Consider the following 21,660-nt stretch of genomic DNA (forward strand, 5'->3'; position numbering starts at 1 on the left):
TATATCAGCATAGCAATTTCCCCAGTTTAGATTCTGCTGTAACAATAAAAAAATCATTTTCTTCCATGACTTACTATTCAAAGGCAAGAAAGGTTCTCCAGTAGAAACCCAGACCTCAACTGGATTTCTAAGAATGATGGTGAGCAAAAAATCATCAACCAAGGTCAAACTATCTGGAGTCAACACTGATGATATAGACTTGTTGTTCATTTTCTCCTCTGACTCCTTATCTTTGAAGAGAGAGAAAGAGAGTTATAGGACTGCGGTTTTGGTGTCATTTTGTCATCTTTTAAAAATTTTAAATCATACCATATCTTGCTTTTATTTCTCGTCATATATTGGGTATTTAAGGTTTGTGTTCATAGATGAACACTGGGTGTCCTAACATCAGTAAGCTCTTGCCCCTAAAGTGGAGATCCTCAATCATAATGTTGATTATATACAATAAGAACAAAATGAGCTGCCCTACAGTCAGACCATTGGTCCATTTAGTTCATTATGGTCTTCACACTGATTGACTGGTAGTGGTTTCCAGAGTTTCTTTTCCTAGCTATTCCTGGAGATAACACTGAATTAAAGTGTGTGCTCTATCACTATGTTATGGAAAGACTACGAAAAAATTGAATAGGAAAGATGTCCACTTGTATTAATTACAATACAAGCCTACTTGTATTGGGCACCTACTCTTAGATAATTATGAAATTTAGATCTTTGAATACACAGTAGACTCACAACTTACACTTGATTTATGCAATTGCACTTCATGCAACTGCAGCTTTGTGTGGGTGGTGGGAAACTAAATAAATGGGGAACAGTTGGAAGGGACCACCTGAGATCTCACAAGATCTTGTAAAAACCAAGCAAATCAACTCTAGGGGGCCGAGGTGTCTTCAGTCCCCTCAACAGTTGTTGGAAAGGGGCCAGTCGCATCACAGTTTTGAGGTGGGCTGGCACATGAGTGTGATGTCACGCACAATGTGCATCGCAGCTCCAGTAACCAGCTCCTCCAGAGCGCTTGGCCTCCTCCAGGCAATGTGACATCATGCACATGTTGTGCGTTTGACATCACACACATGCAACACGTGGGTGATGTCACATGCATGCTGTGTGCCAGGCCCCCTCAATCTCGGGGGCAACTCTGGTAAAGTCCCTACGAGAGCTTGCACAACCTTCCCAAAGCCCGGCAAATTAGGGATGGCCACACCTTACACACTTTCCCCCTTTGTGTGTGGAACCCCCGGAATGTAACCCTGATGTAAGGTTTGGGCCACCTGTACACAGCTATCTTCAATATAAATATGCAGTGACATCTAACATTGTGTGAGTGTACTTCTGTTCATGCAATGGGGCTTCCTCTCCCTCTCCTATCCTCCAAAGGCCTTCCAACCTCAAATCTGCTCCAGAGCCAAATTGTATGGGAAACAGCTTTAGGGTACTAGAAAAGCTGGCCAATAGAAGAGGATGCCTTCACTCCAGTATGGCTCCCCTTTATCACATACACAGCCCAGCAAGACAACAACAAAAGCCCACTGACAGTATATGAATCAATATGGCTTTCTTGACCCAATGAGCCCTCCCCACACCGTTACAAATGCAAACAAACATCACTGCAGCCAACCACAAAAAAACAACCACACCCTGGGCCCCCTTAACCCCTCTCACTACCAAGGAAATGTAACAGGCAGATAGAAAGAGAACCTATCCAGTTGACGCTGACACAAAACCCCACACGTATACTATAAAAAAGAAAATAAGCTCCCCCCTTTTCTTTTTCTTCTCCAGCCTTTTACTGTACTAAACAGTAATGTCTCACAACAAATGTAACTGATCTGTAGAAAAGACTTTACAACCTGATGCATGTACTTTTTAAGAAATTTTTTTTTTTTTTTTTAAATCTGCTCCAGAGGGTTGAGGAATTCACCGCAGCAGATTTGGATATGCATGGAGAGCTACAAAATGGAAGAAAGAAAGGAGAAGTCCTATTGCACGAATAAAAATCTGTTACTCAGCCAGGCAGGCATCATTGGATGTCACCATTACAGTTTAACTTTCTGTACCACAGTGGACAAGATGGGCTATGCTTACGAGTTTCAACAGAAAACAAAAGGAAATTTGTTTACACCGGTGGAATCCACACACATAGGGGGGGTGGAAAAACGTTCTGAAAATGCTATTTTAAAAGCGTTTTTAAAAATACACTGAATTTTCCGTAAGGTGTCACATTGTATATTGCACTTAAAACACACTTAAAACGTTTCATTTGCAGCTGCATAGGTGAGACAATGGTTACTAAAGAGGGTCCCATGAACAGTACATTTATTTACTCTTTCTTTAATAGGGAAAAGAAAATCTAAACTTAAGAAATAAATCTTTTCTTCATACATTGCATGCTTGGAATTTCGTAATTTCTTTTATTTCACTGATAAAAATGTGTCTCCAGCCTTCTTTGCAATGGACTATGGGGTGCTCACTAGAAGGACAGATCCTGAAGTTGAGGCTCCAGTACTTTGGCCACCTCATGAGAAGAGAAGACTCCCTAGAAAAGACCCTGATGTTGGGAAAGATGGAGGGCACAAGGAGAAGGGGATGACAGAGGATGAGATGGTTGGACAGTGTTCTCGAAGCTACTAACATGAGTTTGGCCAAACTGCGAGAGGCAGTGAAGGATAGGCGTGCCTGGCGTGCTCTGGTCCATGAGGTCACGAAGAGTCGGAAACGACTGAACAACTGAACAATGGGAATGGACCTTTAGTTCTCACATTTAGCCTCAATATTTCTCACAACTTATTCAGAAAACATTTCAGAATGTTTCTTCTGTTGTTTCGCTCCTTGGCTTTGCTCTCCCATGCCCCTAAATGTGATAATGGGCTTCCACCCACTACACAAAGCAAATACTTTATCAAATACAAAATAATAAAGTTTATTCATGCAACAGATATCAGCTATATTTACTAGGTTTCAAAGAAGTATTGGCCTTTTCTTCTGCTGAGAAGAAGAAATTATGGGTAATTGCCAATCTTCAGTGTGCTGAACTGATTGTTAAGTATGTTTTTCGAACCTTTTGGTTTAAATTTTTGAGTGGATGAGATAAAAATCTGTAAACTTCATAATATAAAGCAGCAGCAAACTTATAATGAGAAGACTCTAGTGGGCTTGTGTACTGCTTAGGAAATCAATAGGAAGGAAAATAAAGGGGACTAAAGCAGATAAGATGAGCCCTTTTTCTGAGTATGTTTGATAAAGATTGGGAAATAATACATAGGAAAGAAATACTCAAAAGAAAAATATAGACATGTAAAAAGAGCACCAAAAGTAAACTAGACCTATATTAAAAACATAACAAGATGATAAATGGGAAACGTGCCCCATGTTTCATTTTTAGATAATGATCAAAGGTATACTTTTTTGAAAATATATACAACTCTTTCCAATATAGAGAATTGAATTCTTGAAAACTAGATCAATACTGCACTAGACAAGAATGGCTATGACAGAAATTATATAGAAAGTTGTTTTTTCAGTGGTACTAAAAAATAAAGCAGGAATACATGTTTTCTTTGTACACTGTATAATTGCAGACTCGTAATTTCTTTTGTTTCATTGAGAAAAAGGAATTCTCACATACTTTGCATATATTCACTGAGATAAATTTCAGATGGGTTGCTGCAAAAGCAAAAGAATAATACTGTGGCACCTTACAGATAATTCTGACACAAGTTTTTTGTGAACCCATTGGGAAAACATTTCAGTCCCCCAAGTGCTCAGATGCTGATATGAAATTCACCATTCTTTCAGGAGAATCCAGCACTAAACTGCTGAACTGGAATTTATCATCAAGTTTGATTATATTTGTCTTGGACTTAATAGGGCTGAGTTTTATCGCTTATCAGTGCTGTTGTGAATGGTTACTATACTCATACGCGGTTAAGCATTGTGTGGAAGTACAGTATCACAAACTGTATTTCTTGTGATACATAGTCTTTTAGGCTCTCTAACTAAAGTAACTCAGTGTGATTTACACGTGAAATTACAGGAAAAAGTGGTCTCAAAATATAATTTGAGCAAGGTGGAAATGGTAGCACTCTTAGGATGGTGAGCCCTCCACAGATCTTAGTGCCTGGGGAAATGTTCAAGCTTGCCACTGTCTGGAGTGAGCCCTGAGTATGCCTGCAGCCTGCTGAATTTTAACTTCCACCGGCTTCCTGTTTCCATTGTGGCAGGAATGGAGTCTCTCCAGAGGCAGAGCTAGCTGCTCCAGCACCCAGAGCGGTGCACATGCTGTGCACCCGGGGGCGGGGCAAGCATCCCAGGGGGCGTTGCCTGTGGTGAGCGGCGAGCGGCCCAGGGGGACGGGGCAGCGATGTCACCCCCTCTCATCGATGACACCCGAGGTGAACCACCCCCACCGCACCCCCTTCCTCTGCCAGTGAGTCTCTTCCAACACCATGGGAGAGAGATAGATGGAGATAATCAGATAATGAGGGGGGGATTTCATCCCCCAGTTGGAAGAGGGACCAGGCTCTCACCCACAGTTTGTCTGGCGGTCTGGCACTCGCTTCCCCATGGAATGCGAGGGCAGGCAAAGGCACTGGGTGCACAGAGCACTCCAGCTACCATGACTCCCCCCCCCTCCCGATCCCGTTCCTTGAAGCACAGGTTATCCTGTTAATTGGATTTCAATTAAAGTAAATTACAGGCATGTGCCCAAGACGATGAGATAAGAAACTGTGAAAACAACCCAGCTACAAGGATGCAAAAGGTTTGGACTACGAGCGTTTTTCATTCGGTGAAGGAGATGATGGGGGGAGGGGAGCCCACGGTTTGCTTATTTAAAGTTTTTGTCTACATGTATGAGACGGCAACCCTCCCCGGAATGAAAGTTTTATTAAAACTTTCTGCACAAGTGAGATTGAAAGAAATTGGGATATAATATGGAATTTAACAAAACTGGAACTGTGTGTGAGAGAGAAAGGAACGGGGGGGGGGGGGAGGAGAGAGAAATGCTATACTTTGAAAATATAGAGCAAAATCCTCCCTAACCTCCATTATCCACAAAAGAATGCATGTGAAATAAGGATAATTGGCCATAAATCAGTGGCAGGGAGGAAAGGCGTCTACCAGCTGCGGGAATAGAAGTTTTTGGATTTAACTATCTGAATGCAGTCTAGATCCAGACCATTCTCCCTAGGCTGGAAAAATGGTGAAGACGGCTTGTTTACTGGAAACTGAATCATGGAATGAAGTGATGCAGTGACTTTTGGAAACGGTGAGATAACAGCTTTTCCTGGGGCATGACGGGAACCATCAACAGTTGCAGCAATTAAGGATATAACAACATAAATTGATGGGAAAACATCACAGAAAAACTGTCACACATAGGAAAGAATAAGGATTAGAGCTAAAGTTCCTCACTTGAAACTTGCCTATTATACCAACACAAATAGAAATCTTAAGATTATAGCTCTTATATAAGGGTTTGTTATATCTGAATGGAATGGAAATTATTAAAATTTTGGAATGCAGAAAAAAGGTAGAAGAATGAACTCATCAACTCTAGCATGCGAGGGGACCAGTTTAATTAAATTGTATAATTTGTCATTTGAATATTTGGCATTAATAATTGTATTAATTGTATAAAATTGGTATTGTTAGAATGAGGCTGCTATTGAAACGATATTGGAGAATCGATAAAAATATATTTTTAAAAAGTATAATATATAAAAAGATATATAATATGCAACTTCCATCTGAACATATGCTAAATGTATATGCTTTCATAATTTATGTGTATGTAAAGTAATATTTGGCCCATTTAAAAATTCATGATAAGATGTATTGTACAAATTACTATGGTAATTAGAACCTGCAGAAGCGTTCTAAAATAAAATAAAAAAATTAAACATTTGTTGAAATATAGTGTACCAACATTAATCTTTTCTCCATGAGACGCCATTATTCTTTGTGAAAATAAAAAACAAAGTGAGAGATTTCCAAGATATTTCTTGGCAGCATGCCAGCAAACAGGCTCCCTATAGCTTTACTACAAAAAAGTTAGCTCTGTGAAGTGAAATAATTTACATACTAGTTAAAGAAATATTTAATTGGGAACTTGCTGAGGGTGGTATTTTACCTTTCAGAAGCAACACAGATGCGTTTTCGTTAAAGCCAGGAACAAAAGTTGCTCCTTCATCTCGTTTTTCAGATTCTTGCTTTCTGAAATAATCATTTACAGCGCTCAAGACTAAATCCTTCAGTGTAAGAATTAAGGTCCCTTCACTTGTGTACAGTCTACTTGCTGTCCTGTTAAGTTCAAGTCGTCTTGTGCATAAAGAAAGCAGCTACAGAAGGGGAAAAGTTAATGACATATAATTAAGCTTACTAACTCCAAATATTTAATAAAAATGCTTAAATTGCCATCCTCAGAGTTTTCTTTCTGTTATTTATTCCTCCAAGCAACACATAGGCTCTCTCCCCTCCATTTTCTCCTCACAGCAACCCTGAGATGTAGCTTAGGCTAGCAGAAGTTTACTCCCGAGAGCTTCTTGGCGGAGTTGGTGTGTGAACCTGGGTCACCTCGGTCCTAGTCTGACATTCTAATCCAGGCATCCCCAAACTTGGCCCTCCAGATGTTTTGGGACTACAACTCCCATCACCCCTAGCTAGCAGGACCAGTGGTCAGGGATGATGGGAATTGTAGTCCCAAAACATCTGGAGGGCCAAGTTTGTGGATGCCTGTTCTAATCATTTCATGTCATTGGATTCTTAGCTGGAGATATTATAAGTGCAATATTTCTGCATCTTTGTGCGCCCTCACATTTTATACAACGAGGATCAAACTATATGCGGCACTAAATGCATCACTTTTAAGTCGTGTCAGTAGTGGTTGGCAAAGTGGCGCAGGCAGGGTGGCGTTGCTCACCTGCCTCCCCAATGCTGGGTGGCACTGCTGGTCCCTGAGAAGGAAAAGGGTGAGGCACAGAGAGCTCAGTGTGTTGTGGGTATGATGGCAGGAGCATCCTATTGGTTCGATTGCTGCTCCCACACTGCTCTAAGCTCTCTGTGCATCCCTAACTCAGGAACCAGCAACAGATTGTGAAGCATGTGAAACACGAGAAAGGGGGTGTCAACAAAAACTGCCCCACAGTTGCTATTTACATTAGATGGAAAGCTGCTAATGGTGCCAATGGGAGCTTTCTTCCCAATGCAAACAACAATGTTGGGGGGGGGGTTTCTTGGCAGCACAGCAAGGAAAAAGGGGTTACTTGCTCCATCTCACCCCTTTTAGTTCCAGTCCTGGTGGTTCATTCTCCCTTCATCCCTCGCAGCTGTTATTTGCAACAGTAAAAACAGTCATGAAACTTAAAGCGGTGCCCCTAGGGTCATGTCTAATTTGTCCTCGAATGCACAAGATAATGGGTTTGGTTGTAGATATCAGCAATATGGAGACCTTTTGTTAAAGCCAATACCAGATAAACTTTTTTTCCAAATATGCATTAGCATTTAACATGAGATAATGACATGAGGGCAATTTAATGATTTATGTTTATACTCAGTTGTCAAAACATTAAATGAGCCTCTTTACATATACTAGAGAACATGTTAGGGCCGACACAAAACTTTTTGTTGCCTGGTAAAATAAATAAAAATTGTCTTTCCTTCCTTCATGGAAGATATACGGTAATAAAAATAGTTGATCAAACCAGCAGTGCCAGGCAAGGATGTGTTAACCATTCTCCACCACACACACACACACACACACACACCCTATCTAACCCCTCTCCTCAGCTGTTAGTATGAGATTCTTGCCCATGATCTGGTACCTACTGCTTGTCCAGGTCAATTCTGTTAGGATGATCTCTAGATGATTTCTACTCACCATAGGGAATGTATTAGCAACAATTAGCTGCCCATTTCTGTAACCAGCTCCATTTCTGTATGCAATTATTTTCACTGCTCTCTGGTTTACAGCTGCAGACATCTTTTCTGAGATAATTTGCAATGATGTTTCTGTCCTCAAAGATGCTAGAAATTCTTCTAAATAATGTAAGGTGGATTCAGCTTCAGAAGTGGATAAATCAGTCTTTAGGATAAATGGAACAAGATGCAATCATGACTTCTGTTACAGTAACACTAAAGTGAATTTTTAAATGGTAACTCATTGATTCAAGGGCTGTTCCTTGTGAGAAAATGGATGATGTGACTGTATTATTTGCATATGTCACTATGAGTTGCACAGAGTTGTGAACTACACTGGACACCAAGTTGAACTTTTATGAAAATCCTACTGAGAGATGCATAATATACTTCAATAGGATTACATGAACGAACCTTGGGGAGACACACAGATTTATGATGTCTGTTATATTGATGAAATAATAAAAAACATATATTAAGCTGAACATATTGACTAATTTAGTAAAAAAAAAAACCTCACACTTCTGTGATGCCTTTATATGAAACTGAATGTGAACTGGATTTGGCGTTTGGTGAACAGACACTCCTGAATAAATGCTTTCGCTAACCTCCCCACATATTTAAGGTTACACCCTCGTTCAGTGCTTTCCCCCCTAAAAAATGTTTAGGGGTACTCTCATTTTCCTACTCATATTGAAATACTGCCCCTCAATGAGGCCAAACTTAGATTCACAAAATACTTAGGGGTATGCGTACCCTTGCGTACCCCCAGAAAAAAAGCACTGCCCTTGTTACATATTACCTCTCAAAAGAAAATTACTCCTAGACTTCTCAAATGTTCAGACAGTAAAAAATTGCTTGTTATTTTGCCACTTATATCTAGATGAATACTCCCCCAAACACAATTTTCTATATACTTTTCTTATTGTGGTAAACTCTGGAAAGCTTCTTGTTGTGTGTTATGTTTATATCTCCGCTGTTCTGGCAATCAGTATATTTGCCCCTAAGGGTCATATTGTCAACCATATTCCATGTTGTTCACTTTTAATAGGCTTATAAGCTTTTGGTGAAAGGTTCTTTTCATTGGATACAGTGCAGTACTTAGTGGGAACCTTGCAGATGACAGAATTGCTCAGAGAATCTGACTATAAATATACCTCACAATTTAAAGCATTTTATAGATAAATCTTTACATAGATGATGTAGCATATATTTTTAAGAGATCCAGAAAAATCATTTAAGAATGTTCTTATCTTAATTAATAAATTCAGCAGGGCATCTGGTCATAAGATTAACAAAATATTACATTATAGATAGTATTCTTGGTGTGTGTTTGAAGTAATGAATATAGCAGTAAAGATAAAAAGTGGGGAGATTATTATATAAAATGGGGAGATAATTATAAAACAATTATATGGCATTGGCTAGTATTGTTGCATTTTGCAGATTATAATTATAATTATATTTGTTTTATATCCCGCCTTTTTGTTTGACAGGGACTCAGGGTGGCTCAGAGCTAAAAACAGAAAAAAATCATTAAAAAATTTAAACATTAATGGAATACATATATGACCTGTGTTAATAAATACAGACCATTACAATAAAAACAACACAGCACCAGCCCTTTCCTTAAAAACAGTCAATTCCCCAAAGCCTGCTGAAACAATATAATAATAATAATCTGGCTGGGTTTCCCCAGCCACTCTGGGCGGCTTCCAACAGAGGTTAAAAATACATTAAAACACCAAACATTAAAAACTTCCCTAACAAAAATGTCTTCACCTGCTGGCAGAAGGACATGGGAAGGAAGTTCCAAAGTCTGAGAACAGCTACCAGATAGAAAACTTTGGCTGAGAAACAATACTTTGATCAAAGTAGGATCTTAACATAACCCACAATTTAACTCCAGAACCTGATTTTAATGCCAGGGTAAGATTTAAAATGTTTAAAACTATACTTAAAGTGAAATAGCCCTAAAGCATCTGCAGAGTGCCTAAATCCATATTAACCTGTGTCTAGTAGGATCATTACTCCAGCAAGAAAAATTGTGAATCTAATCTCATTTTAATCTCCAGATTGAAATACAGAGTTCCAATGTTTCAAAGTACTCTACAAGAGAAGGCTGTAACATTGCCAGCTAGTGGATTACACTAAATGCATATAAATACATGGCAGGAGGTGTCATTGAAAAGCAGGAACACTGTCACATACCTTGTTAACATCAAGACACTTATAGGGCCAGATAGATAAATGCTTTCCTTCCTCAGAACCAGAGGCACAGGAGAATACAGTACCAGGGAGCAACTTTTTCAGGTCCTTCTTTCCTCTTATGGTCCTTGCACAAGCCAAGCATATCTTTACCTTCTGCTTTCCACACGGTGAAAGAAAATAGTAGCCCTATAAATAACAATGGTTGAAACCCTTTAAAAATGGGGGTTGGGGTGGGCAGAACCCATAATAAAAATGCAGTGATCCAATATGACATTTATTATTCAAAAGCTTGTCTACATCCAAAATGTTTGGGAAATGTTAAGATGTATTTGTATTAAAAATATACAAACAAATACAAATATTTTCCTACCTTTTTGGATACAGACAGCAAGTTTTTGAATAACAGGTGTCATATTTGCTCTCATTTTTTGCCGGGGGGGGGGCACCAGGTAACATTTCCCTAAAAAGTATATATTTTTATTATAACTAAAAAAATTAAATGTTGCTGCGTAATATTATTTCTGTTAAAATGGAATCCTTGGTTGTTGTTTTTAAATGCACATTTATAGAACGGATGAGTACCTGGGAGAAAGTCTGAGTGAGCTCAATGAGGCTTATTCCTGGGTATACATGCATGTGATTGTATTCTGAGGTAACACAAACCTTTATAATGCTTGGGCAATTTTTTCTTTTCAAGTCTTAATGTGGTGCCACAAAGACTGTAATGTCAATGCCAAGCATACCTTTTTGGAGAGGGCACTCCAAAGATGGGGTGCCACTGAGGAAAAGAAAAGCACTCAAAGAAGGGCCTCAACCAAAGATCTTATGACATAGATAGGCTGATATGGGATGAGACACTCCTGCCTATATTTAGGTCCCAAGACATTTAGGGCTCTGAAGGCCAATTTCACTTGAACTGAACCAATCATGAAGGCCCCGACAAACCAACTGTAACCTGAGATAACAATAAAGTGGTGGGGAACGGTGTGATTCTCCCCCCTCCACACACAAATAGTAGTAGGAGGTTTGCAAAGGCTACATGATGGTATGAACTGACAGAAAAGCAGCTTCCATGTTGGTGTTTTAGTACCTAAACCATACTGTTCGTTAAGATGAATAACCTCCTCATGTTTCCCGTAAAATCCACATAATCGCAGTGGGTTACAATGAGATCTGTGAAGAAGAACTTCCTAATATTTTCACAAAACCAACATAAAACAATGCAATGATTTCCAGGGGTGTAGCTGTTTTTGCTGCAAGATGCTAACTCAACAAAGAGTCTTGTGGCACATTAAAACTGACACATTTATTATGGCATAAGCTTTCATCAAATGTATGAAGTGGCGTCCTGAGTGGCAGGTACATATATACATGGTGGTGGTGGGGAGCGGGGTTGTAAGCAGTGAGATCAGAAGGAAAGGAAATGCAGAAAGGCATAGATGGTGATAATTAGCTTATTAACAGTGACTATTCGGTATTGGTACATCAACTGGTGTGCTAAACTAAAGTTCCACTGCACCAATTCAATCCACAATGTGATAACATTGAACACTCTCAGATTGCCATCTGCATTTAAATTAGTTTGTTCAAGGATGACCACCATAATATTAGTCACAATATGTTTTGGAGTAGTGAAATGTCCCCTGACCAGCATTTCAGTATCCCTGAAGGCAATCAAACTGTCATAATAAATTAATTAGTCTTTATTGTGCCATAAAACAATGTATTTTCTAAGAGTGTGCATGAATCACATGATTTTACACTAGCCTGATTCCTGCCTTATCCTTGTTCCTTCTGTTAACCATACATATCTGCTATGTAGCACACAGACAACAAGAAGCGGAATATTTGATATCTCTTTCTATTGGGTATTGGTGCACAGATACATCTAGACATGTCTACATAGCCACCCTTTTGATTTAGCGAAGTCAAATTTCTCTAGTCTATACAGAAAACAAAAATTACTTACTGGTTGGTCTATTTTCTCTGTGCTGGCCACGGAAAATGTGCAAATCGAAGAATAATTTGCTGCTGTGATTTCTTGATCCAGGGTTGTGCTGTAAAAGGCACTAATAACCTTTGTAGTTTCCGTGTAATTCCACCTTTGATTGGCAGCTCCATTTTTACATTCTTTGTGTTTCTGTGAGAACATAAAATAGGCCATCCTGTTTTAAGATTTTTTTGCATTCTCTCTCTTCAAACTGGTATTTTTAAAGAAAATGTTTTAAACTATTCAGATTTATCTGGTAAGATATATGCCTTCCCCCTTCTTCTTCTTCTTCTTCTTCTTCTTCTTCTTCTTCGTCTTCGTCTTCGTCTTCTTCAGCATCCTGCTGGTTTTTAGCCTTGTTGTACATACAGTTATGATAGCCTTTGCAGGACTTATTCATTGCTAGGTCATTGACACTAAATAATAAGCATGACATTGGGAAACACCTGCTCCTGACCTCTACAATACAGTTCCCTCCTCTCTCTAGAATTTTTCTTGGTCAATATATATGGGTTAGCTGAAATAAAAGGAAGAGAATTTTGTTTGCTATTAATGACTACATATAAATCTGGGTGAAGTTCAACATTCGAAAAGCCTTCTGGGCAGGCCAAATTATTGAGACTTCTGCTCCAAGCCATGAAAGCCAGCAGCTGACACTGTTCCTCCAACAGCAGATTGTGCCACACAAAATGGTTAACACTGGTCTGGGCAAGGTGTGGGAAGCATGTGATTTCAGCCTGACCTCATTGCTGCCTTTGCGGTTAACTGCACCCTTCCTGGACAGGGATCACTTGGCCACTGTGATACATGCGTTGGTGACCTCATGTCTGGATTATTGCAATGTACTCTATGTGGGGCTTCCCTTGCAGCTGGTCTGGAGGCCGTAGCTGATGCAGAATGCTGCAGCTCGGGTAATGACTGGTGTTCCTTATCAGAGGTATCACGCTAGTGCTGAGGGACCTGCAAGGGCTGCCTATTAACCACTGAGCAAGTTTTAAGGTTCGGCTGCTTAAATACAAAGCTCTAAATAACTCTGAACCAGGTTACCTGAAAAGCAATCTTCTTCCCTGCACAGTAAGGGCACTATGATCACCTAAGGAAACCTGGTAAGGTGAATGTTACGGAACACCCTCCCTGTTGAAACGCAGAAGGCCCCATCAGAGTTGCCATTATGTGCCAACACACCTGTTTAGGCAAGCATTCCTCCCTTGAACTGAACTTCTGCTGCTATTGTTTTAACCATTTCCAAGTGTGTTAATTATTGTTTTTAATTGTTTGTTTCATTGTATATTTTAATTAAGGATGTTTTAATGTCATTGTTAATTATAAGTTCCTTTTATAGTTGTAAACTCCTTAGAAACCACTTTGGCATATACTGTAAGCATTGTAAAACTATATAAGCACACAAACAGTTTTACCTGAAGGACAACAGGACACCCTTGCATTTCCAGAGGACTCTTTGGATACCCATTGAGTATGCTGGGCATTGATACTGCTAGCACTAATTGTGGGTCCAGCACAAGATGAAATGTCCTAAGAACAGAAAAGTCAGGTGGAAATCAGAAAACAGTTTTCTAAAAAAAAGATTTTTCCTTGCTAAATGTATATCTCACTTTTAGATTCTTCTAAAGATACATTGTTAAGTAACAACATTGAACTGGTTCTACACAAAGCGTGCATGGACATTTTAATGCCACAGGGTGCAGCAGAGAGTCTTAGGGCTTTCTCACCCTCATCCCCAGAGTGTGACCTCAAGGGGCTTCATCTTCTGTCTCCAAAGTTCTGTGACAGTGAGGTGAGAAGGAAAGGGGTAAGAAGAAAAGGCGGGAGGTGACAAGGAAAGGTTTCTTGAAAAGGACTTGGAAGTTTTGTTGAATTTTGCTAAGTAAATAAATAATTAAAAATAGCAAATAAGCATCATCCATGTAACATGGTGCTTTACAAAAAGTTGAGATGACAGGTCCTTGCCCCAAGGGGCTTATAATCTAGAACCTGATGTAAGGGATTCAACACACAAAGGGAAAGTGTAAAGAAGAATAAAATATTGGGTTATTGCAGTTACACATACTAAGGCTGAGCTATGCACAAGGGTTCACAGAAAATGTGGCATGCTTAAGACTTAATTGAAAGGTCTTTTGTAAACAAAAATTATAATTTTGGCTATTTTCTTAGCCCCTTGTCTAATATGCTTTCATTTTTGAAAGACCTTCTTAAAAAATGTTAGAACTAGCTGGTGCTGAGGCCTGCAATATCTGCACTTAAAGAACAAGTGAAATGGAAAACTAGCCTAGCCTGATTGGAAGTCCCACTAATAATGCAATTTAATTATTGTGAAATTCTACCACATTTCTGACAGTGAATGTTCACCTGCTATCCTCTCTCCATATCCAATGCTGATTGATACTGTCACATTTCTTTTCCAACAAAACCACTTCAGCGCCAGAATGCAAATCAGAATTCTCCACACCTAAAGCAAGATTTCGAAAGCTACAGTTGATAATCTTCCCATTTCTAAATTCAAACTGTTGATGATGAGTTTTCTGCAAATCTTCAGTCAGTTTAGGCTGATGCCTGAAGTAAACAAAAAGATATAGAGCTGCAGAAAAATGCTCTGTAAATATTTCATTGCATAGGTAAAGGGACCCTTGACCATTAGGTCCAGTCGGGGACGACTCTGGGGTTGCGGCGCTCATCTCGTTTTATTGGCTGAGGGAGCTGGCGTACAGCTTCCGGGTCATTTGGCCTGCATGACAAAGCCAATTCTGGCGAACCAGAGCAGTGCACGGAAACGCAGTTTACCTTCCCGCCGGAGCAGTACCTATTTATCTACTTGCACTTTGTGCTTTCAAACTGCTAGGTTGGCTAGCATGACAAAGCCGCTTCTGGCGAACCAGAGCAGCGCACGGAAATGCGTTTACCTTCCCGCCGGAGCAGTACCTATTTATCTACTTGCATTTTGTGCTTTCAAACTGCTAGGTTGGCAGGAGCAGGGACCGAGCAACGGAAGCTCATCCCGTCACGGGGATTCGAACCGCCGACCTTTTGATCAGCAAGCCCTACGCTCTGTGGTTTAACCCACATTGCCACCCATTTCCATTGCATGGTAATGGACAAAAAAGAGCAAGGCAAATGGAGTGTGCCAAAACTTTGTTTACTTCTACAACTTGTGCTTTTGACATCTGAATTCAGATATATACCAGAATACTTCATGGAAAGCATGGCCTCCATGGGGCTGTCCCTGAATAAGTCTGGCCCAACTCATAGCCGCGGACATGCCTTAGACCTGGTGTTCACCTCTATGGGTGTTGGTGATCTGACATTAAGTAAAAGCAAAACTAAGGAAGTGTCATGGTCAGATCACTTCCTGGTGCAACTGGACTTCTCCACGACCCTTCCCCTCTGCAGGGAGGTGGGACCAATTTGGATGGTCCACCCCCGCCACTTAATGGATCCAAATGGTTTCCAGAGAGTGGTAGGGGATGCTTTATCCCATGTTGGTGGCCTTTCAGCTGATTCCCTGGTGGCCCACTGGAATGTGGAGTTAACCAGGCTATTGACTGTTTGGCTCTGAAGCACCCTCTCCGATTGCATGGAGCCTGGACAGCCCCATGGTTTTCCACGGATCTGAGGGCAATGAAACAATCGCTGAGACGGGTAGAGCGCCGGTGGCGGATAACTCATTCTGAATCTGACCGGACACAGGTTAGAGCGCAATATCGAGCCTACCAAGTGGTGACAGCGACAGCGAAGAAGACCTTCTTCACTGCCTCTATTGCATCTGCGGAAAACAGCAGCAGGACACTCTTTCAGTTATTTCGCAATTTAGCAGCACCACCTGCTGCATTGGGGCCCAGTATGGGCCACATGATCTTCTGCAAGGGTTTTGCAAAGTTTTTTGCAGATAACGTCGTTCAGATTCGGGAAGAGGTAGATTCCATTGTGGGAGCAGGGCCGGGGCAGGAGAGTGCTAGAGTCCTGTCCAGTCAAGTTGCATGGGATCAATTCCAATCTGTTACTTCTGAGGATGTGGACAGGCTGCTTGGACGAGTGAAACCAACCACCTGTCTCCTTGATCCTTGCCCATCCTGGGTTATAAAAGCTAGCCGGGAAGGGCTGGGCAATGGGCTTCACAAGGTGGTTATTGCTTCTCTCTGTGAGGGAGCCTTCCCAGAGCCACTGAAAGAGGCAGTTATCAAACCGCTTCTTAAAAAGCCATTTTTAGATGTGGCCAACAAGTCCAACTATCACTCAGTCTCAAACCTTCCATTCTTGGGCAAGGTGATTGAGCGAGTGGTTGCTGATCTCTTCCAGTGGCTGAATGTAGATGTTGAAAAGCATGAGGGAGAGGACAGAACCCTGAGGTTCTGTGAGAGCCCAGGGGCCTGCACACTCACCCCCCACACCACTTTCTGAACACGGCCCACGAGGAAGGAGTGGAACTATTGTATAACAGTGCCCCCAGCTCCCAGCCCCTCTAGACGGCCCAGAAGGATGTTATGGTCGATGGTTGCTTAAGAACTCCAGGCACGCCTGGAAAAAGCGGACCATTTGGATCCCTTCCAGTCGGGATTCAGGCCTCATCATGGGATTGAAACTGCCTTGGTCGCACTGGTGGATGATCTCCGGCAGGCTAGGGACAAAGGTGAGAGCTGTTTCCTAGTTCTACTGGATCTCTCAGCGGCTTTTGATACCATCAACCAGGGTGGATAGCAAGTGATTTTACAGAATGATGGTGGCCCAAACTGCTAGATTCTGTTCTAAAAACAATTTAGGAAATATAAATGTATGACCTGACCTGTATTTTTTATATAACTCTGCATCTTCAAAGAACAGTTCATCTTTATCTTTCTGAAGGCTGCAGTCCTCATCAAAATCATAGAGTTTTTGTTGCCAAGTATATTTCATAGGTGTATAAGATGCATCTGCTTTAAGATGAGATTTTGCATGTGAAGTCCTGGAAAAAAAAATCAATATGAAATTTGAAGCACTGGTAATTGTCACCAGTATAAATTTCTCATGAAAAGTTAGGTCATTAATTAAAACTAAGACCCTTAAGAGATTAGCATCTGAAACAGTCAATTATAGTTAAACTGTGTGCAGAATTGCAGTCTAAATGATTCAGACAGTAGATTTACATTTCTTAAGATTGTGTACTAACAATGTTTCCACATCTAACCTTACAATTCATACTACTACAAGACTTTGGGGTTAAGTGGGAAGCATATAAACCAACACTTTAATTCATCACTGTGTGGATATTACTTCTACCTTATGGGAAGAAAAGAAATGGGAGAGCATCAAAAATAGAGAGAGGGAGGGAGGGAGGAAGAAGACTGCACTCAACAGGTGCTAGGACTATAGTTTCTTGAAGTAATCCCATTTACAACCAACACAGGAAGGTATAAACAACAAAGTCTTTAATGGCTAAAAAAACCCACACATTTATTATGGTACAATCTTATGTAGAATATAATTCAGATGCATGAAGAGTTATCCTCAGTTGACAGGCTTATATTACTTGGGTGTAGATGGACGAATTGGGTTGTAAATAGTGAGGTTAAATGACACTGAAATGCCATTCTGAGTCATTCAAAATGCCAGTCTGAGTCATTCAGTTAAGTTATGCAAATTAAATGCAGTGGTCATTCACATTAATAATGCGCTTGGAAGTTTCTTTCAGTTATGAAACCTTTCTTCAGACTAGTATCTCTTGTAAGAGACAAAACAAGAGATATGACTCTAAGAACAGTGCTCCTCAAGGAACATTTCATAGTTTCATGCACTGGACTTAGCAGCTATGTTAGTCAATAGCCAGTGGCTTAGAGGAATCATAACCAGACTTCAGCCATTTTATGAAAAGAACTATTGTTCACAAAGTGCTGAATGTTGCACCCAGCAAGAGTCATGTAACATCAATTTTCCAGAACCTGCACTGCTGCTTATATGTTACCTGGACTTATAAGGCCCCGAATAACTTAGAATTTAAATACTTGAAAGGGTGCCTCTGAAATATCTGCTAACTTGAGCCTTGCAATGTTTTAAATTCCTGGTTTTATCTAATGTTTAGTGACAAATAGTAACTTTATTTTTTATTGTGGGGAAACCTCACCCCCGCCCCCCGTGATCATAACTGGATGAAAGGCAGTGTTTAAATGATTCAGATAAATAAATAAAATCTTATGAAAAGATTCATTCTCCCATTGGCAGAAAATCCCTGGTATGTGCTATGGTAAGATGATTCTAATACCAGAAGTGATGGCTCTTATAACATACCTACAGTGGCACCTCTGGTTATGAACTTAATTCATTCTGGAGGTCCGTTTTTAACCTGAAACTGTTCTTAACCTGAGGCGCACTTTCGCTAATGGGGCCTCCCACTGCTGCTGTGCCACCACTGCACAATTTCTGTTCTCATTCTGGGGCAAAGTTCTCAACCCAAGGTACTACTTCTGGGTTAGCAGAGTTTGTAACCCAAAGTGTTTGTAACCCGAGGTACCACTGTACTATGTTCTTATGATGTACATAGATCTACCTAAACAGGTTGTGAAATCTTTCTTCAGAATAGAGTGAGATAATTGCTGTTTCCTGGGTCAAGAGAAAAATCTCAAGGGTTGTGATTGCTCTCCCCACCCACCTCACATGAAGGACATAAATATAGGTAGGCAGGCCAGAAGTTTGTATCTACTTGGTGCTTTAAAGATGCTAAACAACTGGAGAGTTCTCAGCCTTTTCAGCAAGAAATACTTTTGGGGGGGGGGGACCTAAATCAACTACAGAGGCATTATAAATCCGTTTCATTAGTGTTAGCAACATGATTTGTGTCTGAGTGAACGAGTTACTGCTCTTCTTCCCTTTACTATCTTAGATAACAGCTTGCCACAACAAATTGTTTTCCTGACACCTGTGCAGGCTTCCTTACGCTCGTGTTGTTTCACTTCTGCATTCTCAGCAATGGGGCAAGGGAACTGTGGAGAATTAGCAAACACTGAGGGAAAAGTTTTGCCAGTATGTTATATAAATTTACAAATAAGAATGCTTTTTTGTGTTATAATATCATTTGGTATGTGAATGGTTAACTAAGGTAAAAAAATGTTTGGTAGTTTATCTCTAACTGGGATTTAAAGATACAACTGCATGTGTGGCCTTCAGCTGGTAACCTACCAAGAAACATCTGTAGCTCATACATAAAGAGGAACTATCTATTGCCTGGTCTATAAAAACAGTCCATTGCTTTTATACTGGACAGTGGAGTCAAACAGAGAAAGAACCCAGGCTATTGCCACTGCTAACAGTAATCCTCACTATAAAAAATCTGTTAAGAGAAGGTCTCCTCCTGAAGGTCAAATAGCCCCCCACCTTCCTCTACCTACAAATAGGGCTGAGGATCTTGACAGATCATTTGCACACAGCTCTAATATCTCTGCTCTTATTTTGTTTGTTCCATCAACACTGCCATTTGGGTCAAATTCCATGTTTGTTTGTTTGTTTTTTGTTTTTTTGCTATCCAGCGCTTCAGCATAGAAGATTTAGAGTTTCATAATTTACTTGTAGGCATAATTCTTTTTGGCAGTCAGTAGGTTCCAATCAAGTCCAGGATGATCACATCTTTTTTTTTAAAGCAAATAATATATAATAAATGGTCCAACATACTATCTGCATGCCTAATGGAAAAGTCAGTAAATTAAAATTACAATTAGAAGTAAAAAAAAATTTGAACTGAAGTTCTTTTGAAAGTTCATCAACATTTTAAGATGAATTTGTCCTCCTACATACACATACGTAATATTGTCTTTTACACACATTTTTGCAAAGCAGCTCTCCATCATATAAGCATTTAACCCATTTACCGGTAAGCATTTTTCATGCATTTTTGTGCACATCACTTGGCTGGAAAACTCTTCAGCAAAATTCAGATAGTGCACATTTTGGAAAGTGTGAATTAGTTATATTCCCCTTTAAATGTAAATTGAATTAAATTTCTCCCTCATCCCTAATGCAAAGCCGTGGAAAGCTACCCTTTTACAGAATCCAGTTTTTCTCTCAGGAAGTGAAACATTTGAACCAGCAACAGAAAACTGCTTAGGCCAATGCTAAGCACTAAACTGAAAAAAATGGACTTTCTGCAAACCTTCTCTAAAGAAATATTTACTCTTTCAACTTATGAACTGTGCTGGCCCCAAGGGCTTGTCCATGAAGCGAGGTCCAAGTCCAGTCCTGGGTCTAGGGGTCCAAAGGAGGTCAGTCCGGCGGGGAGCGAGGCAGGAAGCAGGTCAAGGTCCAAGGCAGGTTCAGGCACAAGGTTGCAGGTTGAGCACACGCTTGCAACTAAGTTGCTCACGCAACTTGGGCTTGGTCTGGCTGGCTTTTATCTGGCCCTATGCTTAGGGCGGTCCCGATCCTCTGGAGACTCGCCTCTCCTCCGGGCCTGGAGGCGAGCACTCCTCCTGCAGACACTTAACTCCCTTCGCCTCTCTGCCCTGAGCCTCTGTAGCTCAGGAGAGGATGGTGGGTTACAGGACCCAGGGGAAGCCTCAGCTTCCTCTGAAGAGGCTGGGAGTGGAGCACCTGCAGGCAATGGGTCCTCCCTCCCATCAGGAGCCAGAGCAGACTCTGCTGATGCCTGCACCTGGGGATCCTGCACAGGTGGGGATCCTTCAGGCTCAAGCCCTGGCCCCGGCTCAGCTGGTTCTGGAGGCGGGGAATCCTGTGCAGGCTGGGATCCCTCAGGTTCAGCATCAGAGTCTGACTCCCAGGCCATCACACCATCCCCCCTCCCAGGCCTCCCCCTCAACTGAGGGGCCGGACCAGGCTTGCTGGGGTAAGCTGCATGGAAATCACGGAGGCAGGCAGGTGCGTGGACGTTTTCCGCTGGTTCCCATGAACGATCCTCAGGCCCATACCCCTTCCAGTCGATGAGGTATTGGAGCTTCCCCCTGCGGTATCGTGAGTCGAGAATGCGCTCCACCTCGTACTCAGGCTCCCCCTCAACCAAAACTGGCTGCGGTCGTGGATTGTCTGGGTGGAACTCGTCGGGCGGGGCGACTGGACTAAGTAGGGACCGGTGGAATACTGGGTGAACCTTGAGCGCTGGAGGTAACTGGAGGCGAAACGCCACCGGCGACACCTGCGCAGTGATGGTGAATGGGCCGGCAAACCGTGCATCCAGCTTTCGTGAGGGCCGAGAAGGATGCAGGTGACGGGTAGAGAGCCACACCCGATCGCCAACATGGAGTTCTGGCCCCTCCAGACGATGTCGGTCAGCCTGGGCCTTGTATGCGTCCTTGGCCTGGCGCAGTTGCTCCATCAATAATTGTTGCTGGGACTGAAGCTCCTGAAGCCAGTCTGTCACTGCGGGGACCGCGGAAGCTGGCAGCACGTCCGGGAACAAACGTGGATGGTAGCCGTAGGAGGCCTGGAACGGGGTCTGCTGGGTGGAGGCGTTCACTGCATTGTTGTAGGCGAACTCCGCCAATGGCAAGTGATCGACCCAGTCATCCTGCTGGAAGCTGCAGTAACACCGGAGGTACTGCTCCAGCACCGCATTT

The 21,660-nt window shown here is 41.5% G+C and overlaps 1 protein-coding gene across 1 annotated transcript in view; it reads right to left on the bottom strand.

Moving 5' to 3' along the window:
- DCDC1 (doublecortin domain containing 1) overlaps positions 1–21,660 on the bottom strand; it is a 230,038-nt gene that overhangs the window by 11,928 nt on the left and 196,450 nt on the right. The window contains 8 exon segments of the mRNA XM_033160812.1: positions 75–230; positions 6,131–6,338; positions 7,877–8,080; positions 10,126–10,311; positions 12,095–12,265; positions 13,534–13,648; positions 14,483–14,686; positions 16,911–17,069. Coding sequence (XP_033016703.1) covers positions 75–230; positions 6,131–6,338; positions 7,877–8,080; positions 10,126–10,311; positions 12,095–12,265; positions 13,534–13,648; positions 14,483–14,686; positions 16,911–17,069 — 1,403 coding nt within the window.

The sequence above is a fragment of the Lacerta agilis genome, chromosome 1 (genome assembly GCF_009819535.1).
Source record: "Lacerta agilis isolate rLacAgi1 chromosome 1, rLacAgi1.pri, whole genome shotgun sequence".
Taxonomy (NCBI): Eukaryota; Metazoa; Chordata; class Lepidosauria; order Squamata; family Lacertidae; genus Lacerta; species Lacerta agilis.